This window comes from Camelus bactrianus, chromosome 21, assembly GCF_048773025.1.
Source record: "Camelus bactrianus isolate YW-2024 breed Bactrian camel chromosome 21, ASM4877302v1, whole genome shotgun sequence".
Classification (NCBI taxonomy): Eukaryota; Metazoa; Chordata; class Mammalia; order Artiodactyla; family Camelidae; genus Camelus; species Camelus bactrianus.
In genome coordinates this window covers 25,885,878-25,910,387 of record NC_133559.1, presented here as the reverse complement: position 1 = coordinate 25,910,387, position 24,510 = coordinate 25,885,878, and the positions used below count along the sequence as shown (strand labels likewise).

Below are 24,510 nucleotides of genomic sequence, written 5' to 3'. Positions count from 1 at the left end.
CCTGCCACACTGCCCCGGGCCTGTCCCAACCCCCAGTACCTGGCAGGTTCCAGTGGGGGACAGGCGGAGGGCCACGTGTCACTGTGGGACTCCAGGGCGTCAATGAGCCTCTCCCGCAGCGTCTGCACATCGGCACCAGCCACTGGAAGGGAAGGTGGACACGGGAGGGGTGTGAGGAGGGGAGAGCGAGCCCCAGCACTCCCGCCGGCTTCCCTCACAGAAGCAGAGGGCCCAGGGTGCGAGCTAGTCCTGGGTGGATCAGAGCAGTCAGTCCTCCTCTGCCCAAGGCAGGTGGGGGGGGGCGCACCCCAGGGGCCCTAAGCACTGCAAGGGGACCCGTCCCTCAGGGCAGGAGACAGTCCCTCAGACCTGGGCCCCAAGGGCCCTCCCCACGCGCTCTGGCTGCCCCTGTGATGCCAGCCCCGCTTTGACATGAACAGCTATTCCAGGAACGCGGGACCCTCCTCCCTTCCCAGGACGGGTCCGAACGGAAGGGATTTTTCAGCCTTGTTTTCCCAGAGGCATCCACCAGGCTGGCCGGGAAGGACACTTCTAGGAAAACACAGATTTGGCTGTCACGTGGGGAACTCCTCACCCCACGAGAAACCCAGGTGAAAGAGGGAGAGGAAGATGCTGACAAGACCAACGGGCCCACGCGAGCGGGGACACCCACCTGACAGAGTAGCTCCTGAGCCGTCCTTGGAAAAGGCCTTAAAGAACTGGAAGCAAACATACAGGCCAGAGTCAGTGATCCACACAGAGCCCAGCACAACACCCGGCCAGACGGGTCTGCATTTGAGACCCAGGAAGGGGACGGCTGTAGGGGAATCACCCAATTTTTGTAAGCCTCAGTTTCTTCATCTGTAAAGTGGGAACAGGAGGTCTCTGCTCTTGCAGGGGGACACTGGTTCCTCCCCCTCGGGTCCCCACGCCCGATCCTAGCCCCCACAGCCCCGAAGCACCCAGGGAGCTCAGACACTTCACTAATGGTGGGCTGTTTCTACAAAGCATTGGCACCGAGCACGTAGTTACATAACTGGAAAATAGTTATTCTGTGAATGAATGATGTAGATCCATGTGAAAAAATAAAATGAAGTCATTTCATACCTCACCCCCCCAACACAGAAAATGTTAGCTGCCCTCTGAGGTGATCTGTCCTTGCCTCTTATCTTGGAAGCGGGGCAGGGAGGCTGGCGTCTCTGGCCACTGAGGACTCCTGGCCTGGCTCAACAGACACTCCAGAAAGGAGGGGTCTCCAGTTCGGTGCTGTTGAGGGGTGGGCCTGAGCCCCTGAAGAGACCTTGTTACAGATGGTTCAGTGTAACTTTTTCCCCATATCATTGACACCCAGGCCCAGTCTGTCACCTCCCTGGGAGAGAGGACAGAGAAAACAGAGCACAACTCCTTAGAATCTGAGCTCCTGTCTCAGTGGTAAGCACTGCCAGAACGCTGGCCTGTGCTCTCCTGGGCTCAGGAGGGAACCGAGTTCAGCTGTCCTGTCAGACGGCCCCTTAACTGCCTGGGGAAGGGCCTGTAGGCTGGGAAGAGGCCTCTTCCTGAGGCCTAACTTCAGGGCCACCTGTACCCATCTTGGGCCTCTGCCTCCAACAGTGTGGCCATTTGGCCTTATCCCAAGCCGGTGGCTGAGTGTAGGCCCTGGGGTCTAGCTGACCTGGCTGACAGCACTATGCTCTTGCTGTGTGACCTTGGGCAATCAATTAACCTCTCTGAACCTTCTCATCTTTAAGATGAGGATGATACCATCTACCTTGGAGAGTTGCTATGAGGATTCAACAACAATACATCTAAAGTGCTTAGCATGGCACCTGGTGCCTACAGTAAGAAATCAATAAATGTTATCATCATTATTCCCTTCCCCTGATCCTACCTTTTAAACACCAGGAAACAATGATCAGCTAGATTTGTTTGTTTCAGCCATTTGTAGGCAGAAAACTAAAATCTGGGGGCCAGCTGCCCCCCTTTCCCACAAAGATGCAGAGAAACTGCCCACTTCTCCCCACCTGCAACCTTCTCCTGCTGCCTCTGACCTCACCTGGACCCTGACTCCTGCTCACAGCTTTATTCTCTCTCTATTTAGAGCAGTAATATAAACTTTTACTCTGGGTGAAAACCATCCACTGATACAGGTCATGTATATTCATAAAGTGTTCTCTGCAGTTACTGAACACGTTATGAATTAATAAAATTATGTTATCCTCATGCTTGTAAAAACGAGCACAGATTTCCTGGATTGTGGCTTGAGATCAAGCAGATAAAGCACATTAAGGCAGTTATGGACCAATGTTGTTTCTCAGAAACAAAATGAAAGATGCACCTATCTGGGGGTTGGTTTGCTCACAAATAGTAACCCAGAGGAAGATCTTTATATCTGCAGCTTTTCGCAGTGACAGTGCCCTGGCTTCTGTACAGACAGAACAGACTTCGACTTGCTTCCACAGACATAAAAACACTGACATCATGCGGCCTTAAACCACGTGGCTTTCCCATAGCTGCTACAATCGCCACTGTCAGTTACTGAAAAGTAGCACGGTAACTCTTCTTCTCCAACCATCAGGTCACCCAAATCTGAGTAGGTGCCATATTCAAAGGGGCTGGCATTACCTCCATCAAACAGTGGCGTCCCCAGACCCCGCTGAGCCCCGGGCAGCGTGGAGATGGACAGGAGCCTCTGTTAGGGGAGGGCAGGAACTCTGAGAGCTCCCCTCCTTCACGAGATGCAGGGCTACAGGGACGGCCTCCCACCTCCCTCCAGTTGCTTCTGCCATGCAGCCTTCCCTTCTGTCCCCAGAAGCTTCCCAGCCACCTTCCAGAACACTGTCTCCCCCTGAGCTCTGGTTCCCACACCGCACACTCCATAGAATGTTTTCCTATCAGTTAATTTGTCTTCTTTCTCCTTATCTGCCAGCTCCTTCCTATGTCTACAAATTGATTCAAATCCTCCTGAAGGTAAAAAAAAAAAAAAAAGAAAAAGAAAAAGAAAGGACAGGAAGGGAAGGAGGATGGGAACAGAGAGGCTGGCCCTCCTTCAGTTGCTGCATGTCCCCTGTCTATCCGCTCTCACTCCCCGGACGTCCTCTCTCTCCCTTCCCATGAAACGGGCTGTGGCTCATGCCCCCACCACGCAGCCGTGACTGCTCTAGGACAGCCCAGCTGCCCTTCTCTTTGGCGGGTCCCCTGACCCTCCGGCCCCTCCTGCTCTCTCTGCAGTATCTGACGCTGTCGCAGCCTGCTTCTCCCGCCTCGGCCGGGGTTTGTCATTTTCTGTGCCACATCTTCCCAGCGCTCTCCTTCTGTGCCTTCATGCCACCGCCCTCCCGTGGTTTGCCTGACACTTCCCAGCCTTCTTGGCCACCTTCACAGCCTTCCCCTCACCCTTGTCCCAGCCTCGCCCTGGACTCCTCTCCTGTGCTGTGGCCCTTGCCATCTCCTGTCCCCAATCTCTTCTCCAGCCACAAGTCAGGTCATGACACTCTTCTGTTTAAAAAGCCCTGGGAGGCACTGCCACAGATGAGGGGCTCAATCTGTACTACTGAATGAATGAGTGAATGAATGGGTGAACGTACAGACCCGTCGTTTGCCTCCCTTGTCAAAGTCGCCTACTTGGTCTAAACGGTTTGTGATCTGAACCATCTGTCTCAGGCCCTCTCCTGTCTTAACTTCTGTTGCTTCCAGATGTCAGGGGACCCTCCCCCAGTAAACACACTCTCCAAGACTGAGTCGCACCTCCCCCAACCTGTTTCTCCACCTGTGTTCCTTATCTCACGAGTGATCATTCTCCTCCCCGTCACCCAGACCAGCAGCTCCCTCTCCCACGACCCCATCACCCAGTCAGTCGACAGGTTCTCCCAAATTGACCTTTGTGATCCTTCTGCAGTCTCTGAGACCAGTTGCCTTATCTAGACCAGGACCTACTTTCTGGACTCCTGCAATTGTCTCCACCTGTGCTGCCCTCACGACCTCAGCAATGTTAACATGCTCTATCTTTTCATTCTGCAGCCTCACTGCCACCCTGCTTAGGTCTCTAAGGGATTATTCTGGTCTGATCATGTCACCCTCTCCTCAAATCCCTTCCACAACTCCCCACTGCCAGTGAATAATGGCCTTCCAGGGTCTGACCCCACTTACCTCCCACTGCCCCTCAATTCCCTTCATTTCAGCTACGGTGGACTTGAACCTGAACATTCCACCCATCCACCTCCCACCTGGGAGGGCAGGACCATAGCTTATTCAACCCTACAAGCCCCACAGCGCCTGGCACAGTGTCTAAGACGTGGAAACACTCAAAGGACATCTGTTCAGTTGAACAGAGAATCTCTGCCCTTTGATCATCTTGGAAACTCATGTAAAAATCACATCAAAATCGAGTCAGGGCACATTTTTGTCCTCTTATTAATATGCATCCTTGTTAAGTCAGCTGTTGGAGGCGTATGCCCTACGCAAGAGAAAACACCACCACTCCTTGGAAACCGGCAATTAAAGCTCCAGCAGTGAGCTTTCTTTCCTCCAGAAGTCAGTGCCCGGTCCCTTTCCTCTCAACACTTTACACAGGAGCTTCTGCCTTCCCCATCCGTGAAGACTCTCAAATCCTCCACGTCTCCCCACAGGCTGGTGGCCAGACAGCATTGGGCAGAACTTTACCAACCTATCCAGCAGCAGCCCCACTCCCGGGGGTCAAGTAAGGCTAAACAGAAAGCACACTTTCCAGTGGCGACCGTCAATGGCATTGAATCCAAGCTCTTAAAACAAATTTTAAGAAAAATGATCTAGTCTCCAAATGTCTTCTAGGCCTGCAAGGACCTACAAGCTTAAGCATTCCTACCTCGTGGACCGTCAGTGGAGGAGACGCCTGGGAGAGGGCAGGTGACTGCTGAGAGGAGGCCTATTTCCTTTTTCTAGAGAGAGGCAGGAGACGTCTTTCTGAGTCCTGTCCCCTCCCCGACATCTCACCATCTAGCAAGAGCCACATAAAGTAACAGCCCAGGCTCCGTACTCCCCATTCCCAGCCTTGAACTCAAGGACATGCCTTCACTGGGCTCCCTCCTTCCGGAGCCCTGCCTCAGGCCTGCACAGGAGCCTCTGCTCCAGCCAGACCAGCCTTCTCAACACACCGTGGAGCTCCGCCCACATCCTCTGCTCTGACATCCTCCCCTGCCCATGCCCCTCCGCTCTCCTAGCCAAACCCTATCCATCCTTAACACCACGTGGAAGTCCCCCTCCTCTCACATGCATGCCTCTCTGATGTGGGTGTGAAAGAGCTCAGTGAGGCCAGGCAGACCCCTCCCAGTGTTCACATGTGCACGTCCCTCCCTGCCTGCCAACTAGCTGGGAAGCTCCACCTGCCCCTGTGCACAGCACTTTCCTGCCTGGCTGGCCTCGCATATGTTTCTGGCCATGGCTTATGTGCCTGGCCTCTGTGTGATGGAGAGCACAGGGCCGCACTCCCAGCAAACATTCACCCAACAGCGGCTGATGGATGGACTGCTTCAAATGCGGTAGCACACAGGGGCCACCACGAGCCCAGAGGGCAGCAGGAAGAAAGACAGCTAATGTTTATGGAACTGTGAGTGACGCCACAGTGTCTCTCACTTCACACTTGGCAACAATCCCGTTAGACAGACAGTATCATCTCATTTCTCAGACAAGGAAACTGAGGCCTGTGGCTGGGGCACTGTTAAGTGACTTCCTGAGTCACTGTCAGTGAGCAGTGGAGCCAGGATATGGACCCACATCAATTACCTCCTCAGAATCTTGCAAAGGGAGGACATCCGCCCTCTCCCACCCCCATATTGCTGCTTCCTATAAACTCGATCCCAACCAGGTCTTTGGCTACACACAGTCCTGTACCATTACCCACTGAGGGGTATTCCTGGGGCCCATGGCAAAGCTCCTCCCCCAGAGGTTCCAGCCTCTGGGCCCCCAAGCACAGCCAGAACCTGCTGCAAGCTAGGCCCGCCCTCTCTCCTGCCCTCTCTCTGTTCCCTTCCAGCTGGGCACCGGCTCCAGTCCTATGGGCCCTGACACAGCCGGCCCGCCCCGCAGGGCCTGGTGTTTGCTCAACAGGCTGGGCTGGTGGAAGCTCACTGTTTGCTCATGGTGACAAGGGGCAGGAGGCAGAGGAAAGGGAAGATGACACATGTCACTGGGGGTGGCCAGACTCTTGCGTGAGCACGTCCCCAACACACCAGCAATGCTCTCTCTTCCCTTGTTCAGCACATGTCCCCATCTTAGAGCTCTCACAGCCGTTATGGGTATGAGCGAGGACAGGCTCCAGTCCCCAGGGGACAGCAGACAGGGGAACGGGGCAGTCTCTCTGGCCTGCTGGCAGCCAGGCCCACCTCCAGGGTCTGCACTGCTTTCTAGGGAGTCCAGCCACGCGGCCCACAGGCACACCCGGCTCCTAGTGGGTCAGACTCTCTGAAGATCTGGAATCTGAGCAGTGCTTTCCAAACACTAGGAGCAATCCAGTGGTGAGTTGTAAAATCAATTTAGTGACTCAGTAGTTTTGAAAAATAAATAGGACAAAATATCAGCGTGTCCTGCACTTACTAAGAATATTGTTCTATGAATCATTTGCTTTAGGGATAGCAGATACAAACCAACTTCTGGAGCTCACTGTAAGTATTGTAGGTCACAATAACAAGTGTTTGAAAGCCACTGTAGCGGGCCTTAGAGCAGAGCCCCGGCTTGAGCCACTAGCACCCTGGACCGGAGCCCCAGGGACAGGGCACCGAGGGCCTCTCCCTGCTGAGCTCAACTGCAGGCTCTTTGGGAAAGGCAGGGAGGGCTTGGCCGTGGGAGGTCACAACACTGGTCTGTGAAGCTCTTAAGAAGTGGACAGGTGACTACCAGCCCAGCTCAGCTCAGCCAGGTGCCACCCTGTATGAAGGCAGGGCAAGGTCAAGGAGACTGGCTCAGGGCCCTCCCAGCTCCCCTCCCACAGCCGGCCGGGCGGTTGGGAAGATGATTAACCACTCGAGGCATTCAGGCTGCGTGTGCTGCGTGACTCGAGCGGGCGCTGAGGAGCCAGATCTCCTGACGTCCCTGGGCCGCTTCCTTCACACCCACTGGGCCCCAGCGTCTCCCAGGCAGAAACAGAAAGCCCTAGATGCCAGGCCTTGGGGAGGCACCACAGGATGTCCTGACCTGGCCATAGGACCAATGTCGACCCGCCTTCCCAGGGGCTGGGCAGTGGCCCGACCCCTGTGCGGAGTCCCCACTGGGAGAAAAACACCGGCCTGTGAACAGAGACTCCTGCTGTCACAGTGGTGTCCCCCCCCACCACCACCACCCCCTAGCCTCCCACGAGGCCGCTGCTGCTGGGCCAGGCTCCGCAGAAGGAACAGAGTGCCCCAGCCTCCCTCAGGAGAGTAATTTTGAATATTTTAAGTTACACATCTCGAGGCCAAGGAGAGGGCAAGGGCTCTGCCGGGAATTCTTTTACTTGAAAGAGATGATTGATAAACAACATTTCCACTGCCACTTCTAACCGATACTGCTCACAACGTGTCCCCAGGCCAGTCTGGCCCCGGCTGAAAGGGGCCTTGGGCCCTGACCCTAGGTGGTAACAGGAGCACAGGAGGGAGCTCCAAGGAGCCATGGCAACCCTGAGCCCAGCAGGACTTCACTGACTGTGAGAACAGAAAGGTCACATGGAGTTAGAGCTGGAAGACGCTGGGGGAGCCTGGAGCCTTGCTCTCCAGACGAATTTCTCGGCGTCATTAGCCTCAGACAGGGCTCATGGCTCTGCCTGGAAACAGAAGCCCCCGTACTCAGAGCTTGTTCCAGGACAGTTTTCAGAGGCATTTCCTGATCATTAATGGTACAGGGGAAACTGCTTTTCTAGATGCCATTCTGGTGGGAGCACACTAATTACTTATAGCTGGAGGTAGAGAGAGCGCAATCGGATTTGGATTCTTCCATTTTTCTAAGGGAACTAATTGGATTACAGCCGGGCCTGAGCCCCGGGGAGGGCGCTAAGTATAACGGCATAGCCTTGCTGCTCTGGGCTTCCCAGAGCCTCCGACATGAGAGCCTTGGAAGTTGTCCAGATGTTAATTAAGTGGTGATGCCCCACGGTGGGCAGGCTGGCAGGCAAGGCACCATCAGAGACCTCGTGCTACTTTCAGAGCCAGGGTGACGGGGCCTCATGTGTTGGGTGTGACGACTCCCATGATGGGGATCCCTGCAGCCTGAGGCATCAGGGTAAGGCTCTCCTGACAGGTCACTTCCAAGCCACTTGGGTTCAAGGCTACTCACCTGATGAGGACGAGGCTTGAGAGTGTTTCTGGGGTCCTTTCCTAGGGGACCATGAGACCCCCCCTGAGTCTGATTCTGCCCACGGATGTGTCAGAGCCTGAACCCTGGTCTTATAGGGTTTAAATCAGCCCTCTAAGGCTGGGAGGTCAGGTGGAAGAGAACTGGAAAGAGGCCCCTGGGAAATGGGAGCTCTCACCAGCCTGGGTGATGATCACTGCACGGCTGAACTCTGCCCATCCCAACACACCCACACAGCCCCTTGCCCTTAGAAACGGGAGAATGTGCCAGACCAAGTGAACCTCTTTCTCTTCTGCTTCCCAATTCATATCCCTTTCTGCCTCTAAAACAGGTGTCTCATCCAGGCACAGTGTTCCAGGGGCTGTGACTTAAACAAGTTGAGCCCAGACGCCTGGGAGGATCCCCCCACCCCGCCCCTCCCAGAGCTCAGCAGCCAGGTGGATGCCAGGGAGGCACGGGGCAGCTGGCAACGAGCCCCAACAGCGCTGTCCCCCAGGACCGCTCTCCCCTCCGAGTCACACACCCTCACAGTCGGGAAGCCAAGGATGTTGAAGTCTCTGCAGACGGCACTGTTGGTCTCATCCGCACAGTCCAGGACAGCAAGATTCAGGGCTGGCCTCCAGCCTGGAAGGACAAAGAAAAAACGCCCCCCAAAACCCAAGGTAAGTAAGAGGGACTGGCCCCTCTGCCTGCTCACCCTGCCCCCATGGCACCTGCTCCAAACTCTTATGAGAAAGGCCACTGCTTCCTCAAACAAGGACCTCTGAGATAGTCGGGTTATTCTGCCTTTGGCCCATGCTTAGGACACAGTTAAACAGCACCAGCAACCCACTCAGGACAGCAGTGCTGTCTTGTAATCACATCCGTGTTCTGCATTATTCTACAGTGGGGGAGGGGCGCAGGGGCTGGAGGAGCTGAAGAGAGGTGCGAGATGAGCCTGCCCTCCTGGTGAAAGGCCTCTGGGACACTGCCTCTGTCCCCGCTGTCCTCTACAGAGGATCAGTTCTAGATGGGTGAAGAGCAAGCCTCAGGAGTTTAGGATTCCCCAGGGGACCCTTGGTGAAGACTTCTGCAGCCAGAGGAACTGGCAGCCAGCCCAGCTTGGGTGGATGGGACATAGAGTGTTGGGGACTGGCTCCCTGCCAGAGATGGAGGCAGGAAGTCTAGGGGAGGAAGGGGAAGACACCTGGGATCTAGAAGCCACAGCAAAGAAGCCCTGAGGCCAGAATCTGGAAGGAGGTGAATAGCTCTCAAGGCTGGCTGCCTGGGCACCCTGCTCCTTCATCCCAGCCCTAGGCCACAAGCCCTCCCTCGGCTGGAACTTACTGGCAGAGAGAATAATGGCACGGTCCAGGGCCACCGCCCAGGATCTGGGAAACAGAAAACAAACTCATCTACTGGTCAGGCCTCCTGAGCTCTGGTTCCAGCTCAGGTGCCCCTGGAGCACCCACCGAAGTGCCACGTCACAGTGAGGCTGTTCCCGCTGCCGGGGAACATGCACAGGAAGGCCGCACAGATGTGAGGTGGCTATGGACTGGTGCCATGCTGTGTGGCCACAGGAGAGATCAGCCCTGGAGATCATGAAGGGGCCTGGCAGGAAAGGTGGAAATCAAGCAGAGCCTTGACTGTCAGTTGAGGTGACAGGGGACCAGGAAACCAGGGACCCAGGCAAGCAGTTGAGGAGGGGAGAATGGAACAGGCAGACTAAGGACTCTGACAAGACCTGGCGGGGCTGCAGAGGCTGTCGCCAGCTGGGAGTGGCAGCCCAGGGGTTCTGGGCTGACTCCCACAGGACCCCGGAGCACGGGCATCTCTGGGCAGATGAGGGAAGGGGGAAGCCTACCCGAGGGGTGTGGGGGCACATATGCTCCCCAGAGGGCCGTACTCCTCCCTTCTGGAGTACAGGATGGGGTAGGGGTATTTACACAGGCAGCCAACCAGAACCCACTAATTACAGGAGACTAATATCCAAATAACACCCCTGAGACCACAGCTTCGCGAGGACCTTTTACCTCGCCCCAGAACCTGTCCCTTATGACAACTGAAAAATCACTACTTCCGAAGGCATCAGAGCTCCCAAGAACCTTTTATGCCCAGCGGAGGAGTGTTACCCTCACTTCCACGACAGACACACGAAGAGCCAGGATACCTCCCAGACACCCCTGACCCATCACCATCCCTCAAAGGAAAGGTTCCGAAGGTTCAGAGCAACTAAACTGGTCCTTCTTTGGGCGACACAAGGGAGGGGCTTTGGGGCTGTGAGGCAGGCTGGCTGTCCCTCCTCCTCCTCTCCTTTCTTGCTAGCAGTCTACCCTTGGCACTGAATCCTGGCATGAGGGACGCAGTGGGGACAGGGTGGGCTAGTGGGTGAACGGAAGTGTTCAGCAGAGACTGGTGAGCCACATCCTATGATGCCATTTCCCCAACACTCCCGACCCCTCACCTCAGCAAACCCCTTCTGCGGAGCTCTCCGCTCCCCTGGCACAGGAGGGCAGCGTTTTGAGCTGCAAATACCTGCCAGCCCAACTGGCCCGTGTCCTTCAGCTTTACATCCAGCTGGCAGGGCAGCCTGTATAAACACAGCTGCGGGCAGCGGTCAGGGTCTGCTCCACACCAGGCTTGGACAGCATCCCTCCCACCCTTCCTGACACTCTGCTCTCCCCCCACAGTCAGCACCACGTGGGAGGGGCAGAGTCAGGCCGTCCAGCCACGCGGAACCGCTGATCCCAGCCAGCTTCCGTGTCCTGTCCATCTTCCCTCCCAGGTCTCTTCCTGCCCACGCCCACATCTCCTCTCCCTGCTCCTACATTCTCTACCTCTAACCACCCTCCTAGTGAGCTAGTGCCGGGTTTCTTAGGACAGCACCTGTCCAGATGAAATGTCTTATTTCCCTCCTGGCCGAGGTTCCAGTATGCTCTATCGGTAGCCTACCCGGTCCCCGGTGACCTTTTCCATCTGTGGATCTGACTGCATCACTCTCTACTCAATATTCTTTGATGGCTCCCATTGCCTTTAGAAGAAAACCTGCAGGCCTAAGACCATTCTTGATCTGGTCCCTCCCCACCCACCCAGTCTCCTCCTAACTTCCCCCAATTATGTTCCAGGAATCCTGTGGGTCTTCTTCCTTGAAAGCACAATGCTTGTCCAGGCCACTCCCACAGCCACCCTTACCCACCCAACAAACTTCCGTTTGTCAGGTACGACTCAGTCTGAACAAGATTCTTCCCCAGGAAGAGTTGCCTTCCAAGCGCCAGGCTCAGGCCCTGTTCTTGTTTCTACCACTCGGTTACAAACCTGTCCATCCCTAAGTGTCTCTTCGTTCTCACATCCTCACTGCCTAGCTTCACCACTGTCCTGCGCACAAGAGGTGCTCAGTGACTACTGTCTGAATGAGACAGTCCACCCAGCCCAGGGGCTGCTCTAGTGTTGGAGCATCTTCTCTCAGCCTCAGTCTGTCCTCAGATCCAGGTAGGGGGTGAGGCTAATGCCAGTCACCTGCCAATGCAGGAGAAGCGAGCTGCCCAGGGGCAGGGTTTTGCCTGGATCACAGCAGAGCACCCCAGGCCTCCGTTCTATGACTTCTCCCTTGCCTGGAGGCAGGGAGCCCAAGGGAGGATGGGAAACACAGGTCACCCCACAGAGCCATCTGGCACATTCCAGGCTTGGCTGCTTTGGTTCTGCACCCAGGGCTCTGGTCACTTTGTTTGGGGAGACCCACAGGAGAGGCCAGCTGTTCTCAAAAGTCAGTAAATCGATTAGACATATGGGTGGCAGAGAGGCAAGCTTATGTCCCTCCACCAGTGAGGGCCCCTGGCAGCGGCTCTCACAAGGCCAACTTGGCAGGGTGACCAGGGACAGCAGGCCTCAATCGCTCCTGTCCTCCCTGAGAGAGCAGGCACCATCCCTCGGGCCAGAGGGATGACTGGGGCACGGAGACTCCAGAAACGGGAGGGGAGAGGACCGAAAGCTAGCGTCCAGTGAGCTCCGGGCCACACTCTAGACTTTCTCACTCCACCACCCCATTGGGGGTGGCCACCATGTCCCCCACTTTACAAATGACAACAGAGACCAAGAGGTCTCCAAGTTGTCCAAGGGCTACCAGACTCAAAACCCACTTTCTTCCCTCTGCCTCACCAGGGTCACACGCTACCTTTATATTTTTGCTGTCTGCTCCAACCACAACCTTTCCGGTGAGAGAAAGAATGGTATAAACAGTCTTATCTTCTAGTTACATACCATTCTCTGTAACCCACAGCAGTCGGTCAGGATCACAGACTCAGCCCTTTCTTAGATGAGGATGATACCGCGCACACAGAGGGTTTACCGAGTGCCTAATTTACATAGTTTAGTGCCTGCAGCTACACTGTGAGGAAAGTAAGAAGGAATTTTTCCTTTGCCCGGCTTTCCTGGACTGTAAAATAGAGATCAGATAACTGTGCCCAAGGCACATAACTAACCAGCAGTGAATGCGGGATCTGAACCCAGGATTTGAGCCTCCCTGCTGGTCTCAAGAGGGCCCGGGACACAAAAGAGAGAAGCTCTGTTGCTTCCCAACCAGGAAACTCAAGAGGCGGTGGGTGGGGTGGGCGTTAGTAATGGGGGACAAGGGGGAGCTGATGCCTGGGAATTCTCAGCCCCTGGCTCCTGGAAGGTCTTTGATTCCTCTTTATGCCTTGATTCCCGGGACCTCTGTGAAACAGAACATGCCTCCTCTTACCAGCCTCAGCCCCAGGGAGAGGTGGAGGGGGAGACTGGGGCCAGTCAGGTGCTGGGAGATTCCTGGCTGAGGAATGTTTCTCAGGAATATCAATGTCAATACCTTAATGAGCCATAATGACCTACAAAGATCTGGTCCGACACTAATCACGGCGGGCCTGACTATTCATCATGCTAACAGTACCGGGAACAGAGAGCACCCTTATCTGGGTGCTCCACTGCTAAAGCAAAGCTGCATTTCAAACGAAGTGCACTGCTGTCAAAAGAGGCACAGAACTGGGTGAGAGAGGCTTTTTAAAGTGACTTACTACCACAGCCTGCACACCTGACACCAAAAGAATCAGCAGGCTCTTGGGGAGGAAAAACTTTCCTGGTGCAATTACTGCACCAGCGAAGTAATCTCTCCACCGGCAACAGAGTAAATGAGCAAATGGAGGGGGGAGGCAGGGAGGCAAGCGTAGGTGGGACAGCTGTGGGCTTTGGGGTGGTGGGGGAGGGGACACGGTGATGAAGGGGGATGGGATCCTGCTGGAGCCACAGGCAGTGCCCCCACCCCCACTCACAAGGCCAGGAAGGGGCACTAGACTCAGAGTCACAAGATTTGCTTATAGCTATTAGTGGTCAAAGCACCATCAGCTCCACATGTCCCCTCTCTGGGCCTCAGTTTCCCAGGATGGAGGTCTCTCAAGTCCTATCCAGCCCTCTCTGACAACCACTCAGGTGCTGGACGGCAAAACACTCTTGCCAAGAAGGGACGTGAGGCCTCTGAGCATTAAGCAGCCTGGTCCTCTGCTAAGGCAGACGCCGGACCCTCCGCAACCACCAAGAGCCAGTCGGGTTGAGAGACATCTCTGGGAACCCTCCCGGCACAGGGAGTTGGCCAGTGCTACGCCGTCACCATATCCCTTCCTCCTTGTTGCGGGCAGGCTTCTGGGCAGTGAGGTCATGACATGGACAAAATGCCTTCCCTACCCCTCACACCCGGCTGACACCCCAGGTCTGAGTCAAGAGGAGCCACAGCAATAGCAGAAGGCCTGGTTACTCACAGCCTCATCTGGAATCCCTCGAGGCTCACAGCATTGGTCTGCCTGAGTGTTCAGTGGCTGCTACCCTGGACCAGGCCCTGTGCCAGGACCGCAGGGGTACAAGCAGGACAGGTGAACCATGCCCTGGGAAAGAAAGGGGGGCAAACCCACACTGCTCACTGTCACTCAACATCCCTGCCTTACAAACCTCATCTCCACGGCTCTGCGCAGGCCAAAACTTCTCCCACCTGGAGTATCCTTCCTCCTCCCCCAACTCTCCACCTGCCCAGGCTCTGGAGAGGCAGAAAGCTGGGCTCTAGAACCTCCTCCAGCATCTATGTACACTTAATCAAGTTACTTATCTGTTAAAAAAGGCTATCTATTGCTCAGATGTTTTTCACAAAGATTATATATAACAGTGGCCTATAAAGGCCCTTACCTCAGTGCCTGGCGTAAGGCAAGTGTGTAGTAAGTAACTTCCTGGATGAAGGCCTTTGGTGACCAGGCTGTGACTTTCTCTTTCCCTGAATTCCCACAACAGGAAATGGCTGAGCTAACTTCTTTGACCCTTTTCAAACACAGCTTCTCATCGGTGCCAATTTCCCTGCTTTGTGATGTGTATTTACTCAATAGTAATGTAAACAATGCTTTGCATACAGAGGTCACTCAACAAATATTTGCTGATTGATTAGCAAGTGAAGTGGACCGAAGGTCTAAAATGAACACAATCAATTTCCCAAACATATTGTGAGGCAGTAAGAGCTGCTCTGGAATAGGAAGGAGTGAGCCAGGTCATCAGAAACAAGTGTTGGGCCCCAGGGTAACAACTGCCCCAGAGAACCTAGCCCACAGCTACTGAAGAAATGAGCCCTGGCCAATCAGATTAAATGCCTGAGGCCAGCTGGGCAGGACTGAAAAATTCTTCTCTCCCCCCAATGACCTTCCATCATCTCACAGCTCCCACCCAAGATGCCCATACCAACGGCAGAGGGCAGGGGCCACAGGCCCACGGTGGTGTGAGGGCAGCCCTCTGCTGGCCCACAACCAAATGTTCTCAAGGACCCTCAGAATGCAGAGATGTTGATGGGTCTCGCCAGGGAACACCCCTTGGATGGGAGTGGAAGCATTCCTTATCACTGCAGGCCAACACCAGAGCTGGCCAGTGCCCTCCCCCGACATCTTCTTGCTCAGGGGACTGACACCCAATGGCTCATGGGAGACCTCCAGTTTTCACCTAAACCTCCCATTTCTCATGGGCCGTGGTTCATCTCCACAGACATTTTCCTTTCTGAGGTTAAGTTTTAATTTTGCTTTTTTTTTTTTTTTTTGCGGGGGTGGGGGGACTGTCATTCCATGCACTGGAGAGAAGACTCCTTTGGGAAGTGGCAAACCTCAAGCAGGAGCAGGTTGGGTCAGTACCTGGATGTACAGTTCATTGGAAAATTCTGGGTTGCAAGAGGCCAAACTCATGAGTCAGATGTAAGCTAATCTTTCTGTCCAGCACTCTCCAGATACAAGAATCTTCTAGGTTGAGTCCATCAGCAGCCATTAAGGACCTCTTATGGCCTCAAAGTGGAAACTGATCTAGGGATTTTTATGATGTTCAGGCCCACAGTGTCCCTTGAACACCTAGGTGTTTCAAGTCCACATTCTTCCTACCTCCTGCCCTGATCAGATGTGTTGACATCACTGAAATAGTGTGAAGAGCTGCTGAGAAATGGCACATTCAGGTGATGGGACCAGAGAGGCATGCAGACAAACGTCACCTTGTAATTTGGAGGGAAAATGGTTTATCAGTTTTGTTTAAAAATAACTTTTCAATGCTCATTATCTCTAATTATCAGAGAAATGCAAATCAAAGTGGCCATCATTAAAAAGTCCACAAACATTAAATGCTGGAGAGGGTGTGGAGAAAAGGGAACCCTCCTCCACTGTTGGTGGGAATGTAATTTGATGCAGCCACTATGGAAAACAGTATGAAGTTTTTTTTTAACTCAAAATAGAGTTACCATATGTTCCAGCAATCCCAATCCTGGGGATACATCTGGAGAATATTCTAACTCAAAAAGATACATGCACCCCAATGTTCATAGCAGCACTATTTACAATAGCCAAAACATGGAAGCAACCTAAATGTTCATCAACAGATGACTGGATAAAAAAGATGTGGTATATATATACAATGGAATACTACTCAGTCATAAAAAAGAACGAAATTATGCTATTTGCAGCAACATGGATGGACCTAGAGATTATCATACTAAGTTAAGTAAGTCAGACAGAGAAAGACAAATATCATATGATATCACTTATACGTGGAATCTGAAAAATGATACAAATGAACTGATTTACAAAACAGAGACAGGCACACAGACATAGAAAACAGACTTTAGGTTACCAAAGGGGAAAGGAGGGTGAAGGGATAAATTAGGAGTTTGGGATTGACATATACACACTACTATGTATAAAACAGATAAAATAATAAGGTTTTACTATATAGCACAGGGAACTATATTCAATATCTTGTAATAACTTGTAATAAAAAAGAGTATGAAAAAGAATATATATATATCTGTATAACTGAATCATTATGCTGTACACCAGAAGCTAACACAATATTGTAAATCAACTATACCTCAATTTTCAAAAAAAGTCACACACAAAAAAATAACTTTCCAAGACCATATGGCTAACAGATGGGTACATTTCTTCATCCAGCCACCTGAGGAACCACTGCGCAAACTGCTCAAGGGAAGAGGTAGCCTAAGTTTGAAAACCAACATCTACAAATGCCCTACTCTACTGCAAACAGCTGGGTTTATCAAGCGCACAGCAGGGGAACAATGGTTCCAGTCCTCCTCTCTTCAGGAAGAGGCCAGTTCCCTAAGATGCCCACAGTCCTCATTCAGTGACCACTGAAGGTCAGAGTTTAGCACCACAATCAGGAAGCAGCTCCATTCAGAGGCAGCAAATCAGAAGCAAACCACTACCACTACACCACACCTGCCCCCCAAATACCTACTACCTGGGCTAGGCAGATGTATGACACCACAGGGATCTTTAACTGGGGAAAGGACACTCTGAGATAATGTATGTCAAGGAAGGTGTCTGATGTACCATATAGTAAGTACTCAATAAATACTGATTATTATTGTTGCCATATTTACTCAGCTCCAAATGTTATGTTTTTTTAAAATGCTAACATTTCTGTAATATAGTACACTTTAAATCTCTATACATCTATTAGTGGTCGTCTTTTCCCTCTACCTCTCAGGCTTTTAGTAAATGAACGGTGGGGCTCACAACTCTTAGAATCTCTTAGAATCAAGGAAATACGGTATTAGTGGTCAGGCCAATGAACGGGGAAATGGAGCAAGGGCCAAACACCTGAGTCGCGCCTCTGGGTTCATAGGGTTAAAGCAGAAGGATCTGAGAGGGCGCGTGGACGCAGCGAAGACGGAGAAGGGTGTGACCCAGAAGCAAAGGGGCTGGAGGCAGCAGGTCAGGAGAGGCCTGGAGTCGAGTCAGGGAAACTCTGTCTCAAAGACAAGGCTGAGAAAGAGTCTATGGACCAGCTGGGTCAACTAGGGGTGAAGAAAGAGGCAAGGGAGTAGGGATAGGGCAACGGCGGAATAAGTATCAGTTCCTTTTCTCTCCAGCACTGATCTCACCGCAGCTGGGGAACTTGGTAGGAAGAGGGACGGCCACAAGGTTGGACTAGAGGAAGCCATAAGGTGTCACCGAGGAGGAACAAAGGAGACCACGTCGCAGGGATGGGGGCAGTAAGCCGGCAGAGGAGTGACTGGAAAAGAAGAGCAGGTCTGGGTACCCAGGCCGCGGAAAGGGGAGAGAAACTCCGGGCACTGGCCAAGGGGAAAGACAGGGAGAAGCAGGAGCTAAAGATGGAATTAAGGGCCGCGAGACTGGGCGGGGGAGGGGGAGAAGAGGGGGGGCAGAGAGGAAGACAGGCGGAGGTGATGGGCAAGGGGAAGTGGGCGGTGCCGGAGGGGCCTCCGCCGGGCAGGTGGGGGCATCTGTCCCCGTGGGGCGAGGGGAGCGGGCCTCCCTCGCCTCCGGCTTCTCACCTTTGACGTCGTCGGCCAGCGCCTTCCACGTCGGGGCGAAGGCGATGCAGTGTCCGCACCAGGAGGCGAAGAACTCCACCGCCCAGGCGCTGCGGGAGCCCTGCACGGCGCGGTGCACGGTGTCCGCCCGCAGCAGCGTCAGCGGGTCGGAGGCCGAGTAGAGCGCCGAACGCGGGGCCGCGCCAGCGCCGGGTACCGCCAGCAGCAGCAACAGCAGCAGCAGCGACGGCGGCGGCCCAGAGCCGCGGCCGCAACACCCCATCCTCGGCGACTGCGCCCACCACCGCGCACAAGTTTCGGATGAGTTGGTGTCGGGCGGCACCGCGGCACCTACTGCCTCCGTCGGGAGGCGGAGCCACGTGGCCCCGCCCACCGCGGGCGGGTACCGCCCCTGCCCCGCCCCGCCCTCCCTCCTGTGGGCGGGAGCTGGGGCCCGGAGTTCCCGGCTGGCGGCGAGCGCCTCCTTCGCCGTCCGCTGAGCCCTCAGAGCCAGGCCGGTTCCCGCCTCGGCGCTAGTAGCGAAGGAGCGCAGCCCAGGGGGCGCAGCCCGGAACCTGGAGCCCACCCGCCAGATGAAAGGTGTGAGACGTCCGCGGGGCAGAGCCCGGGACCCGCGTTTCGGCCGCCGCTGGGGACTCGGGGAAGTCGTTTGGCTTCTCACAGGCCCCGTATCCAACGGACAAAGAGTCCGTTGGAAGATTGGACCGATTTATGCTGTCCTAGGGAAGTTCTGGGGATCCCACCAAGCGATAAGATGGTGTGAATTAGAAGCCTGTGGGAGAGAAGAGGGACAGGTGCAGTCTCTGAGTCTGTGACCACAGTGACCCCACGGGGATCAGATGTGCCCACCCCTGGAGGCCTGTGACCGTCCAAGGAAAGCATTATTTCAGGGCTTCCTAGTCATAGATGAGAATCCCTCTTATTTTAAGCTGGGCTGGATTGGCGTGGCCATTGGGTGGAATCAGGGTTTCCTCAGCACACAAGTCTGGCCGCCCTAAGGTTGTTAGAACGATGCCTCCAACTGGGGCTCCTAGCAGCCCGGATCCCCCACACTTGACTCTCCAGCCTACTCACAGAGCTCCATATATTCACCTACGTGGCGCTCTCACAAGTAACCTGATAACTGATCTTGCGTTCATGTGTACTAAGGAGTTAATGTTTAATTTTCCCTGGTCGACCTTGTGTAGCTCCAAAGCTGAGTTATTTTAAGGGGATCAGGCGTTCCTCAGAGGACTGTCACAAGTGATCTTTTTTCTTGTGTCTTCTGGATTAGCCCACCTCACCTGTAAGCCATCTGAGACTAGATTTGCTATTCATTCAACATTTACTGTGTGGTTTCTTTGTGCCAGGCACTGTTCTTGGTACTAAGGATAAGGCAGTAAATAAAACCAAGTCATGGAACTTACATTCTAGTGGGTGTAGGGATAGAGAGATGATCCGCAAGTAAATGTAGCTCTATGGTGACAAAGGCTATGAAGAAATATACAGTAGGGTAAGAATAGGGTGACAGAAGAAGTGGTATTTTATTTTATACAGGGAGGTCAGGGATGGGCCCATCCCTCATATTTGCAGGGCCTGGGCCAACAGGACAAATGGAAGCCCACATATCATATGTCCACATATTTAAAAATTATAAACCAAGTTACACTTATGTAAAATTCCTATCCTTTTATTTTGACAGGTATAACTTCATAATAATATGGAGGGCCAGATTTAAGTTTAGAATTCTTGGACTCTCCTAAGATGTGCACTGGAATGGGGCCACTTAACTGGTCCCTGGCCCTCAACTTTACTGCTGCTCTTTGCATCTCAGCTGTATCCCATACTCAAGATGCCTGCACCTATAACATCCCTGTCTAACATCTGAGCTCCTTTCACACCTACCCCAAATAGCTACTCCTTGGCTCCTCAAGAGGACAGATCTTGGGAAAAGGCTGATACAGTCACCAGAAGCTGGCCTGGTGCTATTGGGGCAGTGAAGTTTAGGGTCTCAGGTACCAGCAGTATGATCTAAGAAGAGGTGATAAACAGGAGCTTTGGGTGGGCACTTCCCCTTGGCCCGTGGGCTTCCAGCTCTATGGAAAGGGACGTGGCTGGAAGAGAGCTGGAGAGCTCAGAAACGAAGGCAGAGGCTCCTCTTGCTCCAGTCTTAAGGCAGTTCTAATGACATAACATTTGCGCCAAAGACCCAAATGAAGAATGGGAGGGAAACTTGTGGTGATCTGGGATAAGAGCATTCCAGGCAGAGATCTGGAGGTTGGTGCTTTTACTCCCTTTATGCATTCATATTCTCTGTGCCAAAGTCTTGAACTCCATAAAGAAATTACATGTCGACCAGTTAGTACCTCCCAACCCGGATGCTGGGTGCTCCTGCCTGAGAGTCAGCCCCTGTACAGCTTCTGCCTCCCACTTCCCTCACTCCTAGCAGGCCTGGCCTGGGGTCATCTGGATAGATAGTCCCCTAGCAACCTTAGATTCCAAGGGTTGGAAGTACTCCAGCAGCTAGATCAGGTGCCAGTAAGGGTCAGGTGCCTTCAGTTGTTAAGCAGTGTTGTAGTTACCTTCCCCAGGGGATTCCCTGGGAGTTAAGGGGACAATGTCTGCTGAATGTGCAGAGCACCTGGCAAGAACAGCCCACGCAAATGCACAAAGATTTGCTTGTTCACACATCTATTTCAGAACATCAGAAATGGGAAAGAATGCAAACGACTTGAATGGAGTAGATAAAGTTTCTTGGCAAATGGGGCCAAAGAAATTAGCACTGAGAGTTGTCAAACGTGGGGCTTCAGTATCTCAGAACAGCAATACAGGGATTTTCAACTTGAAGTCTTGGAAGTCTGTTCAAACAGAATCTTAAAAGGAGTCTTAAAGAGACAAAAGAAAGCTGAAGGGTGTGACCTACGGCAATATCCACTTTCTGTGGTCCATGGAGCTTCTTGGGAACCTCAGGGCTCCCCAGGCCACCATTCGAAAACCACTGGTCTAGAACCGAAAGCAGAAAACATAAATATCACAACTTCCCTTCTTGCCTTTCCAGGAGCTTCCTGGGATGAAAAGGTGGCAGAGGATGAAATCTACTCAGGAATGAGGTATGGAGGGGGAAGATGTGCTGAGGAAAGCAAGCATTAAAAGTGGGGCAAAGGGGGACTTTGGAATTCCTACTCAGGTCCCCTGTTGCTCTTCCTGCATACAAGCTGTAGGAAAGTGAGCCAAGATAAATCAGATGAGAGAACAAGAACAATATTGACTAATAGTTTGCACCTGCTGTTCTGAGCACTTATTAGATGTTGCTCATTTAATCCTCACACCAACCCGGAAGTTGAGAGTGTCATTGTCCCATTTTTACAGATGACCGAGTTCCAAGAAACCCTGTTGACTTTCCCACTTGTGAATCATTTGTGTGTTATGTGTGAATAAAAGAGAGGGAATTTGGGAGTCTGTCAACCAAAAATGAGATAGATGGTAAGAGGAATGTAGTTCATACACCAATACAGATAATTATGGTTCACAACAGAATAGTGTTTGGTAAAATGTGTCAGCTGGTAGCAGAGCATTAGATGACCTTCCACCTCCTCATTAGCACCGAGGATCAGAGAGGGGGTGTGCAGCTGGAAGGCAAGTGCCCAGCAGCGGAGAAGGGATCTCAGCTTTGTCTCTTCAGAACTCACCTCTTGATCTTCCAGATGAACCTTCCCATAGCTGGGGTCTGTTAGAATATCAATTCCTAAAGTCAGAAGAGAGTAAGAGTCTGTACTGTTAGATATGGCAGGAAAGAGAAGGCACATTCCAAAATTTGCTGATGGGGATTTAATGGATGGACTATTTACAGAGGGGTATGCAGGGTAGAGGGAACTGACAAGAGATGTGAGGTCCCTAATGACTGAAAACCGGAAGAAGTCCTTTGAGCACTCCTCCACGGAGGAGGCAAGGGGAGCGAACTGTGTGGAAAACCAGTGGGAGCTGAAGTCGGGGAAGAGGGGCCACCCAACCTGAGCCATGACCGCAAAATGCCACCACTGCCAAGGACACAGCAGGGAGGAGAGCAGGGAGGCACCGGGAATGTCTCACTTCCACCTCCATCTCCTCCAGTCCTGGATGTCTTGCCAGCGCCTCCCACTGGCCAAACCCAATCAGATCTAGAGGTGAGAGTGTGCTGATTATAGTCCACAGAAGTAGGCTTCCAAGACAAAAGGTGGGGTAGAGGAGGATGGAGAATGCAGAATACTGTATCCAAACTTGGGCCCTTCAAGACCTTGGAAATGAAAATGGAAGACACGAAAATCCTTGATGGTCCTTCTCTGAGTCTCCTGGGTGGGAGCAGGGAACTAGAAATCTACACGCCCACCAGAGAGCCAGCACAAGAGAGCTGCTAAGCAGTTCCTTCCAGCTTCTCACTCCTTCCTGTTCACACTCAGTCCAGTTGTCTTATTCTTCATCTGTCGAGGAGACTGAAGCCCAGAAAGGTAAAGGGACTTGCTCAAGGCCACACAGCAAGGTGATGGTGGAATCCATTTCTGTCAGGATTTCCAACATAGCTATTGAAGTATTGGGATCCTCAGTGCAAGGGATATTTAGGGCAGAACCCCATGTTCAGGTAGAGCTTCCCTGGTCTCCAGGTCACTTGTTGGCAATTCAAAAGGAATAGGCAACCCTCCCTCAATGTCTCTCACCCCCTGTGCACTTACCCTCTTCCCCACCAAAGACGAATTCTTTAAAGTGGAATGAAGCTATGAGACTGTACAGTCAAGGCCTTCTTGTCTGGGCTCTCTGGCCAATACCAGGAGTGAAGCCTTTTGGGAACCTGCAAGTCATCAAATGAGGCCTGAAGTCAAAAGCAAGAAGGCCACTTTGCTGGGGTGCTGGGGTGGAGGGTGTCCAATCTTCCCCATAGGAGGCTTCGGGGCCCTGCCAGCTTTGTGATTCTGTGAGATTGATCTGGGGGAACTTTAGGCTTCCAGAGTAGAGGTCCTAATTTTAAATAGTTCCTGCCACGACTTAAGGGTGTCTCCTGGAGTTCTTGCATAGACAATAAATGTACATAACTATAAGTATAACACTATTTCTGTGAAAGGACAGAGTTTATAAACTTTATACATATGTATATATAAAACAGGACCATTCTCAGGATTTGCCTGAAGAGAAATATAATGAGGTCAGCATGTCAGTGGCTGCACTATGCATGTGGGTGCAGAGGGAAAGGGGTGGGAGGAGCAGGGACAGGTTGGAAGTGGGCCATCAGCTGAGGCTAGGATGGGGACACTTCTTCCCCAAAGCCACTGGTTTTGGAACTTGCTTGGAAGGTGCTGGGGTGTGGTAGTTGAACAGAGGTTATTTTAAGTGTGGAGTTCTCATCTATGAATGCCATGGTGATCATATCTTATTCATCTGTGGTTCCACAAGTCCTCAGACCAGTTTTACCAGTCCAAGGGTGAAAATTTTTTTTTCATTTTGAAATTATGTATTTCTTAAATATTTCTTTTAAAGATGAAATAATTAAGAGATGAATAGAGCACAGAAAATTCTTAGAGCAGTGCAACTACTCCGTCAGATACTATAATGGTGGATGCATGCCATTATACATTTGTCCAACATCACCAAGAGAGAACCATACTGTAACCTGTAGACTCAGTGTTATGATGTGTCACTGTAGGTTCATTGACTGTAACAAAGGTACCGCTCTGGTGGGGACACTGGTAATGGGAGAGGCATGTGTAGGGGCGGGGGTATGGAAGAACTCTGTACTTTCTACTTAATTTTGCTGCCAACTTAAAACTGCTGTAAAAAATAAAGTGAATAAAAAATGAAATAATAATGGACAGGTAACTTAAAAAAAATTATACTTAATAGAAAAATCAAATTTGGTACCCTATTTGATCCCTGAAGTATTTTGGGAAACATTGCTGGCCTATGACAATCACAAAGAGTTTATGAGATTGACTTGTTGAATGTGTAAAGCTCAGGCCACACTTGGCTGGCTCTTGCCATCAGAGTGAGAGCCTTTCTAGTGCCAATTGCCCACCTGCAGAAAGACATTGTCCACGATCTGGAATTCAGAGCTTGGGTGAAATGTATAGAGGGCATTCAACTGTCATGGATCTGAGCAGAAAGCTAACAGCAATTACCTCCCAGTTTGGAATTACTGAGTCTTACTATGGACCAAGCACTGTGCTAAGTAAAGGGGCTTGGGGGGGGGGGTACGGGTGTATGTGTCAGCGAATAACACCCCTGTGTCCCCTCTCAAGTAAGGAACAAGCATAAGAAACAAATAGACTAGAACTCCTCCACTTCCTTACAGATGAAGCTGAATGGAGAATGTGGCTTAGACGTGCTTCCACAGAGAATCCCTAATTGAGCATAAATGCCAACTGCAGGCCCTCTCCGCGGGGGCT

At 52.4% G+C, this 24,510-nt stretch overlaps 1 protein-coding gene and 1 long non-coding RNA gene across 11 annotated transcripts in view; one reads left to right on the top strand and one right to left on the bottom strand.

Moving 5' to 3' along the window:
- The window catches only part of QSOX1 (quiescin sulfhydryl oxidase 1), a 38,548-nt gene extending 20,075 nt beyond the window's left edge, over positions 1–18,473 (bottom strand). Inside the window, exons 1-4 of one of the 2 annotated variants that reach the window (XM_074349892.1) lie at positions 18,122–18,473; positions 8,819–8,919; positions 674–719; positions 40–142 (exon numbers count right to left, since the gene is read on the bottom strand). In XM_074349892.1, the coding sequence (XP_074205993.1) occupies positions 40–142; positions 674–719; positions 8,819–8,919; positions 18,122–18,383 (512 nt within the window). In that variant the 5' untranslated portion in view covers positions 18,384–18,473. The remainder of the gene's footprint in view (positions 1–39; positions 143–673; positions 720–8,818; positions 8,920–18,121) is intronic. The other variant, XM_074349893.1, reaches the window with a different exon arrangement.
- Positions 18,474–18,562: 89 nt separating this feature from the next.
- The window catches only part of LOC123616831 (uncharacterized), a 48,322-nt gene continuing 42,374 nt past the window's right edge, over positions 18,563–24,510 (top strand). For all 9 annotated transcript variants that reach the window (XR_012501415.1, XR_012501417.1, XR_012501416.1 and 6 more), the window contains exons 1-2: positions 18,563–18,700; positions 21,159–21,210. This is a non-coding gene — a long non-coding RNA (uncharacterized LOC123616831). The remainder of the gene's footprint in view (positions 18,701–21,158; positions 21,211–24,510) is intronic.